This window comes from Equus caballus, chromosome 6 (genome assembly GCF_041296265.1).
Source record: "Equus caballus isolate H_3958 breed thoroughbred chromosome 6, TB-T2T, whole genome shotgun sequence".
NCBI lineage: Eukaryota > Metazoa > Chordata > Mammalia > Perissodactyla > Equidae > Equus > Equus caballus.
The window spans coordinates 79,110,282-79,123,449 of record NC_091689.1 but is presented as its reverse complement, the minus strand read 5'-3'; the positions used below and the strand labels follow the sequence as shown (position 1 = coordinate 79,123,449).

The 13,168-nt window shown below is 39.8% G+C and overlaps 1 protein-coding gene across 1 annotated transcript; it reads left to right on the top strand.

Moving 5' to 3' along the window:
* The first annotated feature begins 3,937 nt into the window (after positions 1-3,937).
* OR5BJ2 (olfactory receptor family 5 subfamily BJ member 2) lies at positions 3,938-4,897 on the top strand. Its single transcript, XM_001490687.3, has one exon. The coding sequence runs from the start codon at positions 3,938-3,940 to the stop codon at positions 4,895-4,897; it is 960 nt and encodes a 319-aa protein (XP_001490737.2).
* The last annotated feature ends 8,271 nt before the right edge of the window (positions 4,898-13,168 follow it).

Below are 13,168 nucleotides of genomic sequence, written 5' to 3'. Positions count from 1 at the left end.
GAGATTTCCCATAGCAGGAACAGGAACATTTCCTCTGTAAATTATCAGGTGAGAGTTAGGAATGTTAGGTTAAGGGAGTAGGTAGCTTCAGGAGAGTAAGGAAACCATTGAATTTGTCACAGTGGGAAAGGGGAGTGTGTGTACTTGGGTGGAGAGGGGGAGAGAGAGAGACTGTGTGTCTGTATGCGTGTGTGTGTGTGTGTGTGTGTGTGTTTTCAGAACCCCAGGACTATCAGGGACTAAAGAAGCCCTAAGCAGAGTCTCATACCTTGGAGTTCACCGAGTCCTCTCCTCCCCTATTAGCAAAGCAGTTTGTAGCTAGGAGCCTTCTATACTCTTGTGTCCTCCTCTGGCCACAACAGTAGTAGTAGCTTGTCCATCTTCAGACTGAGGGCCCCTTTTGCTCTGGCTACTGCTGCCTCCCCATGGGCAGTGAACTGTTCCTGGCTCCTGGGAGTACTCACTCAACAACTATCTCTAGGGCCCACCTGGCACAAGATTACCAACAAGCTGATGAAGAAAGAAATATAAGTTACATGAACTGAGCATGAGCTTTCCTCAGGACTGAGGGAGACAAAAGAAGAGTAGATGATAAGGAAGAGTACCAGATTCTCTTAGAGTCAAAAAGACTCAAAACAGCATTAACTGGATGCCTTAACACTTCAGCCTTTACCAAGAAGAGACCTTGAAGAGGGCTGCTTTGAGTTTGAACATGACTCCAGACCTAGCATTGATTGGGCACTAAGCCTGCTTTGTGCCGAATCCTGTTGGACCCCTCTGCAGAAGACGCCTACTGCTGGAGGTTCTTTTACATGCTGGAGCCCTGCTTTGGAGACAGTTGACAGCCTGGCTCAAAGTGCAGAGTATAGTTTGCACCCAGGACAGCCCTACTCAGTGAGGAGGTAAGTGAGTCAGACATACCTCTAACTCAACCAAGGGCTTCAAATGTTCTCAAGGAAGGATCTGGATGGGCACCAGTTCTACATTTCTTATTAGAACTGGCAACTGGACCAAGGATGGGGAAGATTGTTGCTCAAAGTCAGAAAATTAAGTAGTAACTATCCTACAAGTTTGAGCTGTCTCCCCACTTGCCCATTTGGGACTTTTCTGTTTTGTTTCTTCATGCACCAGAGTTTGAACAACAACAACAAAAAAACTTTTTTAAGAAGGAGGATGGGTGGAGTGGTGAATATGGAAACAAAAGAGGTAGTCTTTCTCCCTACCTCTGTCCAAAGTTACCCTAAGTCACTTGTTTTCAAAATTATTTTCTTTGCTAAATATTTTGTTCATTGGGAAAAAAAAAAAAAAAAAAAAAAAAGCTCACTGAGAAAGCTACCTATATACAAAACAGATAAATGAGGAGCTATGGTGATTGTAGTACATGGGGATTGGGGGAGAGACCCACACGTGACTAGCCTCTTCGTGCCTGTGGTGGCCCTTGTCAGCACTGGGCATACATTGGGCTCTGTGGAACCCCAAAAAGGACTCTGGAAAACTTTCACTGGAGTCTGGGATCCTAGGGATTTCTAAGGCTCATTGAGGCTAGTGTTCTGCCTCCAGATGGGATCAAAATGTGGCATAGTAGCTTCTGGAAGAGTGTAATATGAGTGTGGAAGATTTTTTAAAAAGTGAAATTTGCTACTGCTTTTAGGAAAGAGGACAAGAAGGGAACTTTTATTTATATGAGTAAATCCTAATCCTTCACATCTACAATGACTTACTTGATTCATCAACACCAGGACTTCTTCAGGTGCTTCAGGAAGGGAAACAGGATGGGAAACTAGAAGGGCCATCTCTGATACTCTAATCCTCCACCTCTGCAGAGTTCCACTTCTTTTAGTCTGAATTGCTCTTGGTCCTCAATCTGGCTTTTCCCCTGGCCCAGAAGCCCCCATCTGTGTTCTAAGAGGTGAAACCCCTGATACCCATATCTCTGTGAGCACTGGGACATCCTCGGTAAGAAGTTCCAGACAAGTCAATGGCCCAAACATCCAAGCCACCTCATATACCTGCCTGTGTTCCCAAGTCACCTCAGGAGAAAGCATAATCTCCAAACTAGGAAATATTTTTCCCATAAACAAACTTTTGCAGTGTTTCAAAGTAGGAGAATCATGGGATTTGGAGTCCGAGAACCTTGGATGAGAGTCCCAACTCCACCACTTTGTAAAGTCTATGACTCTGTATGTCACTTAACCTTTCCGACCCACAGAAATGGGGTTAGTAATAGTATGCCACGAGGTTTTCTAAGGATTAAATGAGGTCAAGAGCATACAGACCTTGTTAGAGTGCCTGACATAAATTATGCATTAAATAAGAGTTATTATCATATGAGTAAGGGTGTTAGTAGGTGGTGGCAGGAAGGAGGATGTGTGAAATGAGGTTTGAGAGAGTCAAGGCAAGGAGGAAAAAAAGTAAGATGTTTTGCTGATGGGTTAAAACGTGTAAAATGCAGGCGGTAAGTCAGTGTATCCCACCAGGAGAGGGAGAATGTCTGGAGAGAAGAAATGATGAAGAAATCTTGGGAATCAGGCTTGGAGGGACTGGAAGCCAGAAAGCACTTTTCCTATTTTAAAAAAAAAAATGCATTCAGTGAAAACATAATCTTACAGAATAAATGAAATATTTAATTTAAAAAGTATGCATGAACTTGACACTCAACAGTTCACAAATTTTTATTTACCATATTCCATTTCAGTCTTCCTCATATAGGGTTTTTTTAACTTTTATAAAATATTTCATAGATTATGAAGACTTTTCACATTTGGCCTCATTTTTATCCCCATTTTGCATTTGAGAAGGTTATATCTTGAATAGGGTTTGCGGCCAGTAATCAGCAAGAGCCTTATGACTCTGAGTCTAGTGCTCATTTTACCACCACAGCAGCTGCTCTAGAACCTTAGGGTATATTGCAAATCCACAGGACCAAGGAAAATGGTGGTCCATCCTGTCCCCTTAATCCACACCAGTCTCAGTGCAAAATTCCTTAAATCCACAAATATTTATTGTCTGTGTATGAAGCAGTTGAAAGAGAACTGGATGTGAAATCAGAACATCTGGCCTATTCTTGGCTCTGAGACCATGCAGCTATGGTGCAAGTCATGTCACCCTTCTGTCCCACATTGTCCTCATCTAGAAATATGAGGTCAGATAACACATCTCTGTTTACACGTCAGAAAAGATGTACAAGAATTTAAGCTCTAATTGTTCTGGAAAGTAGCCTCCCACAAAAGGATCTCTCTTGCTTTGCCTCTGGTGTCTTTCTACTTGTTGCAACTTCTCGGGTTCACCAGGTCTTGGATGATATCAGGTGCTGAGGAAACGCTGTGGAAGAGCATGAGAGGTTAGAGACTGTGAGGGGTCTATCATCTAAAAAGTGACAGGGCTGGTAGCAATGAGTTTAAAAGAAGAGATTGTAGCTCAGGAAGCATTCATTCTTTCATTTGACAAATGTTGATTTAGAGCCTTCTACCCAGGTCTACTTCATTTCTATGACTGCAACACTTTCCTGATCCTCTTCTCTTACTAAAAAATTACAGAGTCAGTTTCAATTACTGTGCACTTAGGAATGCATCTGTGGACAAAAAAAAGAAAAAACAGACAAAGATGCTGGCCTTTGTATAATATAAATTCTAGCAGTTAGAGATAAATTCTTTTCATGTACTAAATGAGTCAATTATCCAATATATTAGAAAGTGTTAAATGTTACAGGGAAAAAGAAGGTGAACTTGATAAGGAGAACTTAGGCAGGAGAAAGTTGCAATATTTAATAGGGTAGTCAGAAATTTCTCTATCCTGAGATCCAATTTCTGGCTTGATACTAAAAGTGAATCCTTTATAGGTTAAAAAAGAATCCTATTCACTGAGAATGACTCAGCTCATTGCCCCACCAAGTGAGTAAGTATTTGCTTCTTTTTGGGGATAGTATATCTAAGAAACCATGAAAAATCTTAGCATCATTGAAGAATTTGTGCTTCTGGGATTGTCCAGTGACACAGATATTCAGACCGTGCTCTTTGTTCTCTTCCTGGGGATTTACCTCCTGACCCTGATGGGGAACCTGATGATGATCCTGGTGATCAGGTCCGATTCCCACCTCCACACCCCCATGTACTTCTTCCTTGGACATTTGTCTTTCCTAGACATGTGCTACTCTTCAGTCACTGTGCCCAAGATGCTGAAGAATTTCCTGTCTCAGAAGAAAACCATCTCGGTGTGGGGCTGTATCACCCAGAGTTTCTTTTTCATTCTTTCTGGGGGTGCTGAGGGCTGCTTGCTCTCTGCTATGGCCTATGACCGCTATGCTGCCATCTGCCACCCTCTGCTCTACACTGTGGTCATGAATAGACCTGTCTGCACTGCAATGGTCAGTGCAGCATGGATGACGGGGTTTCTGAACTCACTAGTGAATAATCTTTGTATCCAGAGCTTAAAGTTCTGTGGTCCCAATATCATCTCCCACTTCAGTTGTGAACTGCCTTCACTCTTTCCTCTGTCCTGCAGTGATCCCATGGCTAACACCATCCTGCTGGCTGGGTCTACTGCATTTCTGGGACTTGTGACACTTCCCCTGATCCTCTTTTCTTACTCAAAAATCATGTTTGCTATCCTAAGTATCTCCTCCTCTGGGGGCCGAGGCAAAGCCTTCTCCACCTGCTCCTCCCACCTCACCGTGGTGCTCTTGTTCTATGGGACAGCTCTATTCAGGTACATCAGTCCCCCTTCTGGATCAGTCCTGCAGCGAGTTGTCTCCATACAGTATGGTGTGATCACATCCTTGATAAACCCCCTCATCTACAGCCTCAAGAACCAGGAGGTGAAGGCAGCTCTGCAGAGGACGCTGCATCAGCAAATGTGTGTCTTCGGCGTAAGAAATGGCAACAGGATGTTTGCTCTATAAGAGAATCAATCTACAAGGAGGGAGAAATTTGCAAGCTGAGAGCTCCTGTAGAACTTGGGTTTTCAATTAAATTCAAGTATATTTGTTTTTTATTCAAACTGAAGAGACTTCCAAAAGCTGAGAAATATAGTCAGAGAAGTATTTGGCCCATCGTGGGTCTGAGGAAAAAGGTTCAGAATATGTCAGCTCCTACCACAGCCTTTGACAATTAGTCCAGAAGGGGTGACCTCCTTACAGTTGAGGAGGCTGAACAAGAACAAAGACCCAGAGCCCACGACTTTTACCTATGGAGTTACACAAAGGAGTCCATTAATAAAAGGGCATGGCACAAGTAATCTAGATACAGATAAGGATCCAGAACGAGACAGTTCAGCACCCATAACTGGTGGCACCATAAGCACCAAATGGCATGTGTACCTGCAGATTGTCAAAGAATAGCGAAAACAATGAATGAACATATTAAATGCCCATAAACAAAAGAATTGATAAAGCAAAGGTGGTATGTACATACAATAGAATATTATTCAGCTTTCAAAAAACAAGGAAATCTTGCAATATGTGACAACATGGATGAACCTTGAGGACATTATGTAAAGTGAGATAAGCCATTCACATTAGGACAAACACTTCATGATTTACTTATATGAGATGCCACAAGCAGTCAAGTTCATAGAAGCAGAAAGTAGAGTGGTTGTTGCCAAGGGCCGGGACAGGGAGAAGTGGGAAGTTGCTGTTCAGTATAGAGTTTCAGTCATGCAAGAAGAAAATGTTCTAGAGATCTCCTGTACAACAATGTGCATACAGTTAACAATACTGTATGCTCAAAAAATTGTTAAGAGGGTAAAACCCACATTATGTGTTTTTTTCACAACAAAATAAAAAGAATAAACACTGTTATACTAAAAATTGGTATTGTATTTTATTACCGCCTCTTCCCCGAAAACATACATAACAAAATGTAGCATTTGTATTCAATGTATATACATATTGTAAACCATAAAAATATCAGTAGCAGTTGCCTAATGTAAATTAACACATCAAGACAACAGAATTTTCATCTATTATCTTAACAAATGTAAAGAAATATCAAGAAAAACAATGATAAAATGGCCAAACAGATATATGTATACCTTGTTGACTATGCTTTATATTAGTTAAATTCTTTCAGGAATCAATCTAGTTCTATGTATTAAGAGCCATAACATGATTGTGCAGGTTTTAAAGCCCTATCCTTATTATGAGTGAAGAAGTTCTCATACTTTCCCCAAAATGGAGATGCACAGTTCCAATAGTCATTGTATCTACTCCTGGCTATATTAATCACTCCTCAAATTTCATCACAGTCCCGCTAAATAATCTGCTCATTATAGATTAAACTGGGAGTTTGCCACTTGAGCAAGGCACCAACAGACATGGAGGGCCCACATCCCCATCCCCTGTCTTCATGCCCCTTCCACATGACACAAACAGATGTGAATGGTGAGCAGCCCTGTCCTCACATGCCACTCATGCAACCCTGACAGAGACAATTGGTTTGAACAGCCCACACAGGGACACCTCTTGAATGCCTAGCTCTGGTGATCAGGGGGAATTGTGCTTCTGGGCCCCAAGTAACACCTTCTACACAAGACCCCTCATTCAAGACTGGAATAGGTAGTGGATTTTCTTTATACATAGAAACAAACACAGAGAGTCAGGCAAAATGAGAAGATGGAGGAATATGTTCCAAATGAAAGAACAAGACAAAATATCAGGAAAAGACATTAATGAAGTGAAGATAAGCAGTCTCCCTGACAAAGAGTTCTAAGCAGTGGTCATAAAGTTTCTCACCAAACTTAAGTATAGATGAACACAGATCAACAGAGAGATAGAAAATATAAAAAAATTCCAAACATAACTTACAGTGCTAAAGAATACAGTAACTGAACTGAAAAATACATTAGAGAGGTTCTACAGCAGACTGGATGAAACCAAAGTTCAGGTCAGTGAATTGGAAGACAAAGCAATAGAACTCAGCCAGACAGAAAAGCTAAAAGAAAAAAGAATTTTAAAAACTGAAGATAACTTAAGGGACCTTTCGGAAACATCAAGTGGAATATTGTTCACATTATAGAGATCCAGAGGAGAAGAGAGAGAGAAAGGGCCAGAAAACTTGTTTGAAGAAATAATGGGCTGAAAACTTCCTTAATCTGGGGAAGGAAACAGATGTACAGGTCCAGGAAGCTCAGAGAGCTCCAAATAAGATAAACCCAAAGAGATCCACACCAAGAGACATTATAATTAAAATAGTAATCAAAACAATATGGTATTGGCATAAAAATAGACACACAGATCAATGGAACAGAATTGAGAACACAGAAATGAACCCAGATGTTTATGAGCAATTAATTTATGAGAAAAGATCCAAGAGCATACATGGATAAATGACAGTCTGTTCAATAAATGGTGTTTGGAAAACTAGACAGCCACATGCAAAAGAAAAACTAGACCACTATGTTACACCATACAGAAAAATTAACTCAAAATTGATTAGAGTCTTGAATGTAAGACCCAAAACCATAAAATTCCTAGAAGAAAATATAGGCTGTTAGCTCCTTGACATTAGTCTTAGCAATATCTTTGTGGATTTGACTCCAAAGGCAAGGGAAACAAAAGCAAAAATAAACAAATGGGACTACATCAAACTAAAAAGCTTCTGCAAAGCAAAGGAAACCATTATCAAAATGAAAAGGCAACCAACTGGATGGGGGAAGATATTTGCAAGTCATATATCTGACAAGGGGCTAATAGTCAAAATATATAAATAACTCATATAATTCGACAAAAACAGCAAACAACTGAATTAAAAAACGTGCAAAGGACCTGAATAGACATTTCTCAAAAGAAGGAATACAGATGGCCAACAGGCACATGAAAAGATGTTCCACATCACTAATTATTAGAGAAATGAAAATCAAAACCACAATGAAATATCTTACACCTGTTCTAATAGCTATTGTCAAAAAGACAAGAAATAGCAAGTGTTGGAGAGGATGTGGAAAAAAGAGAACTCTTGTACACTGTTGGTGGGAATGTAAATTGGTGCAGCCACTATGGAAAACAGTATGGAGAGTTCTCAAAAAATTAAGACTAGAATTGCCATAGGATCCAGCTATTCCATTTCTGGTTGTTTATCTGAAGAATACAAAAACACTAATTCAATAATATATATGCATCTCTATCTTCACTGTAGCATTATTTAAAATAGGCAAGTTATAGAAACATCTTAAGTGTCCATCAGTGATGAATGGATAAAGAGGATGTGGTCTATATACAAAATGGAATACTACTCAGTCATACAAAAGAATGAAATCTTGCCATTTGCCACAACTTGGATGCACCCTGAGGATATTATGCTAAGTGAAATAGTCAGATGGAGAGAGACAAAATACCATATGATTTCAGAAACAAATGCATAGATACAGAGAAAATGTTAGAGGTTACCAGAGGGGAAGGAGGTTGAGGTGGGCAAAATGGGTGAAGGGAATCAATTGTGTGGTGATGGGTGTTAACTACACTTTTGGAGGTTATCACTTTGTAGTGTATACACATGTAGCATTAAAATGTACACCTGAAACCTGTATAATGTTATATGCTAATTTTACCTCAATAATAATAAAAATAAAGACTAAACTGGGAGTGACATCAGCAAAATGAAGGAACAGGAAGTCTAAACCCTCCTTCCCCCACAGAAACACTGATGTAAAACGATACATGGACCAAAATATCTTTATGAGAATTTTAGATTGCAGATAAGAAGTTTCAATACCCCAGATAAACACAAAAACCAAGAACAGCCACATTGAAACAGATACGAAGAGCAATTTCACTTTACCTGCATTAGCCCCTTCCCCAAACTGCACAGCTCAGGGCCAAGAGAGACAGCCTCAGCCAATGACTTCTCCCATGGTAGGGGAGAGAGAATGTAGTATGCACTCAGCCTCCCAGCCTTTCAGTGCACTCCCCAAGGGGCTGGTTTCTGTCTCACCTCACACCAAGTGCTGAAGGAACCAACACATTCCAGATGCCTAGAACAGATTGGAACAAAGGAAAAGCAGAAGGTGGCTTCCTGCTGCCAGCATGTATTGTCAAGATTGGGCAAAGGTACAGAACTGAGGTTTCTCCTTCAGGAGGAAGAGAGATAAGTGGAGCATGCCTCCAGTGTCCCCAGCCTTTCAGTGCACCCTTGGAATGGTTGGTTTCTGTGTTGCCTCACATCAAGTGCTGAAGGAACCAACATAGACACCAGAGGAAAAAGAGATAACAGCCTCCAGAAAAAAAAAGACTGAACTCCAGGGGCATTTAGGAACAAGGGCAGAGAATCTCTAGCCAGACTTACTGGTGAAGGTCTTTCCCAGTCAAAGCCATCTATACACCAGGAGAGGTGATTGTTTCTTCAAATGTGCAGACATCAACACAAAGCTACAAGGGGCACAAAAAATTAGGAAAATATGGCATGATCAAATATATAAAATAAATCTCCAGTAACTGGCCCTAAAAATAGAGATCTGTTAATTTCCTGACAAAGAATTCAAGACAATCTTCTAAGAAAAGCTCAGTGAGTTACAGTAGAACACAGACAATTAAATAAAATCAGGAAAATGATAATATCAACTAAGAGATAGAAAGAATAAAGAAGAACCAATCATAAATATTGGAGCTGAGTACAGATTGAAGGTTGCCAGAGGTGGGGGGTGAGGGTGGGTAAAATGGATGAAGGTGGTGAAAAGGTACAAACTTCCAGTTATAAGATAAATAAGTGCTGGGGATGTGATATGCAGCATGATGACTATAGTTAACATTACTGTACTGTTGTGAAGAGAGTAGATCTTAAAATTTCTCATCACTAGAAAAAAATTATAACTATGTGTGGTAACTGATGTTAACTAAACTTATTGTGGTAATCATTTCACAATATATACATATATCAAATAATTATGTTGTACACCTAAAACTAATACAGTGTAAAACATCAATTACGTCTCAGTTAGGAAAAAAAACACCTCGCCATTAAAAAAAATGCCCACAAAGATAAAGAAAAAGAGAAAAACTGGCAATGGCACTGTGGACTTAAAACGGGAGGAACAGTTGATAAAGTGGAATTTCAACTAACCATTTTATTGATGATGATGATGGATTGAAAACATATTCTTAAACTATATTCCATGAGCTCTTCCCTCTTACACAGAATATGACAGATGATATCAAAAACCAGGAAATATATTTGACACCCCCCCATATTGCATTTTACTCCAGTATGCAGGTTCTTTGCTGACCATGAACAAATACTGACTGAACCAGTGAGAAGTAAAGTTATATCAGTTACCTTCTCTTTCCTCCGCCTAATCTCATTAGCATCTGTCTCCCCATGCATTCAGAAACAACTCCCAGAAACAACACAACAGAAAGAGGGATTCTGTGGATCAGGAATTGGAAAGAGCAGAGCAAGGATGACTTTTCTATGCTTCACCGCATCCGGGCCTCAGCTGCGAAGACTCAAGGGCTGGGGGCAAGTCAACAGCTGGGGGTGGAATAATCTAAATGCTTCTTTTTTTTGTTTGTTTTTTTATTTTAGCTTTTCTATTTTTTTTTATTGAGTTAATGATAGGTTACAATCTTGTGAAATTTCAGTTGTACATTAATGTTTGTCATTTGTGTTGTAGGTACACCACTTCACCCTTTGTGCCCACCCCCCACCCCACCTTTCCCCTGGTATCCACTAAACTGTTCTTAGTCCATAATTTTAAATTCCTCATATGAGTGGAGTCATACACAGATTATCCTTCTCTAACTGGCTTATTTCACTTAACATAATTCCCTCAAGGTCCATCCATGTTATTGCAAATGGAATGATTTTGTTCTGTTTTGCAGCTGAGTAGTATGCCATTGTATATATGTACCACATTTTCTTTATCCATTCGTCTGTTGATGGGCACTTAGGTTGCTTTCATGTCTTGGCTATTGTAAATAATGCTGCAATGAACATTGAGGTGCATAGGACTTTTGGGATTGCTGACTTCAAGCTCTTTGGATAAATACCCAGTAGTGGGATGGCTGGATCGTATGGTAGTTCTATTTTTAATTTTTTGAGGAATCACCATACTGTTTTCCATAGTGGCTGCACCAGTTTGCATTCCCAACAGCAGTGTATGAGGGTTCCTTTTTCTCCACAACCTCTCCAACATTTGTTACTGTTAGTTTTAGATATTTTTGTCATTCTAATGGGTGTAAGGTGCTATCTTAGTGTAGTTTTGATTTGCATTTCCCTGATGATCAGCGATGATGAACATCCTTTCATGTGCCTATTGGCCATCCGTATATCTTCCTTGGAGAAATGTCTGTTCATGTCTGCAGCCCATTTTTTGATTGGGTTGTTTGATTTTTTGTTGTTGAGTTGTGAGAGTTCTTTATATATTATGGATATTAAGCCTTTGTCAGATATATGACTTGCAAATATTTTTTCCCAGTCAGTGGGTTGTTTTTTTGTTTCAATCCTGTTTTCATTTGCCTTGTAGAAGCTCTTTAGTCTGATGAAGTCCCATTTGTTTATTCTTTCTATTGTTTCCCTTCTCTGAGAAGGCATGGTGTCTGAAAAGATCCTTTTAATACTGATGTTGAAGAGGGTACTGCCTACGTTTTCTTCCAGAAGCCTTATGGTTTCAGGTCTCACCTTTACGTCTTTGATCCATTTTGAGTTTATTTGGGTGAATGGTGAAAAAGAATGGTCAATTTTCATTCTTTTACATGTGGCTTTCCAGTTTTCCCAGCACCATTTGTTGAAAAGACTTTCTTTTCTCCATTGTATGCCCTCAGCTCCTTTGTCAAAGATAAGCTGTCCATAGATGTGTGGTTTTATTTCTGGGCTTTCAATTCTGTTCCATTGATCTGTGCACCTGTTTTTGTACCAGTACCATGCTGTTTTGATTACTGTAGCTTTGTAGTATGTTTTGAAGTCAGGGATTGTGATGCCTCCCGTTTTGTTCTTTTTTCTCAGGATTGCTGTAGAAATTCTGGGTCTTTTGTTGCCCCATATGAATTTTAGGATTCTTTGTTCTAATTCTGTAAAGAATGTCATTGGGATTCTGATTGGGATGGCGTTGAATCTGTAGGTTGCTTTAGGTAGAACGGACATTTTAGCTATGTTTATTCTTCCAATCCATGTACATGGAATGTCTTTCCATCTCCTTATGTCGTCATCCAATTCTCTCAGAAAGGCCTTGTAATTTTCATTATATAGGTCCTTCACTTCCTTAGTTAAATTTACCCCAAGGTATTTTATTCTTTTTACTGCGATTGTGAATGGTATTGTGTTCTTGAGTTCTTCTTCTGTTAGTTCGTTATTGGAACATAGAAATGCTACTGATTTATGCAAATCGATTTTGTACCCTGCAACTTTGCTGTAGTTGCTGATTACTTCTAAGAGTTTTCCAATGGATTCTTTGGGGTTTTCTATATATAAGATCATGTCGTCTGCAAACAGTGAGAGTTTCACTTCTTCCCTCCCTATTTGGATTCCTTTTATTCCTTTTTCTTGCCTGATTGCTCTGGCCAGGACCTCCAGTACTATGTTAAATAAGAGTGGTGATAGAGGGCACCCTTGTCTCGTTCCTGTTTTCAGGGGGATGGCATTCAGTTTTTGCCCATTGAGTATGATGTTGGCTATGGGTTTGTCATATATGGCCTTTATTGTGTTGAGGTAGTTTCCTTCTATGCCCATTTTGTTCAGAGTTTTTATCATAAATGGCTGTTGGAGCTTGTCAAATGCCTTCTCTGCATCTATTGAGATGATCATGTAGTTTTTATTCCTCAGTTGGTTGATGTGGTGTATCACGTTGATTGATTTGCGGATGTTGAACCATCCCTGTGTCCCTGGTATGAATCCCACCTGATCATGATGTATGATCCTTTTGATGAATTGCTGAATTCTGGTTGCCAAAATTTTGTTTAGAATTCTTGCATCTCTGTTCATCAGTGATATTGGCCTGTAGTTCTCTTTTTTCGTGGTGTCCTTGTCAGGTTTTGGTATCAGCATGATGTTGGCCTCATAGAATGTGTTAGGAAGTGTTCCGTCTTCCCTAATTTTTTGGAATAGCTTGAAAAGGATAGGTGTTAAATCCCCTCTGAATGTTTGGTAGAATTCCCCAGGAAAGCCATCTGGTCCTGGGGTTTTATTCTTTGGGATGTTTTTGATTGCTGTTTCAATCTCTTTCCTTGTGATTGGTCTGTTCAAAT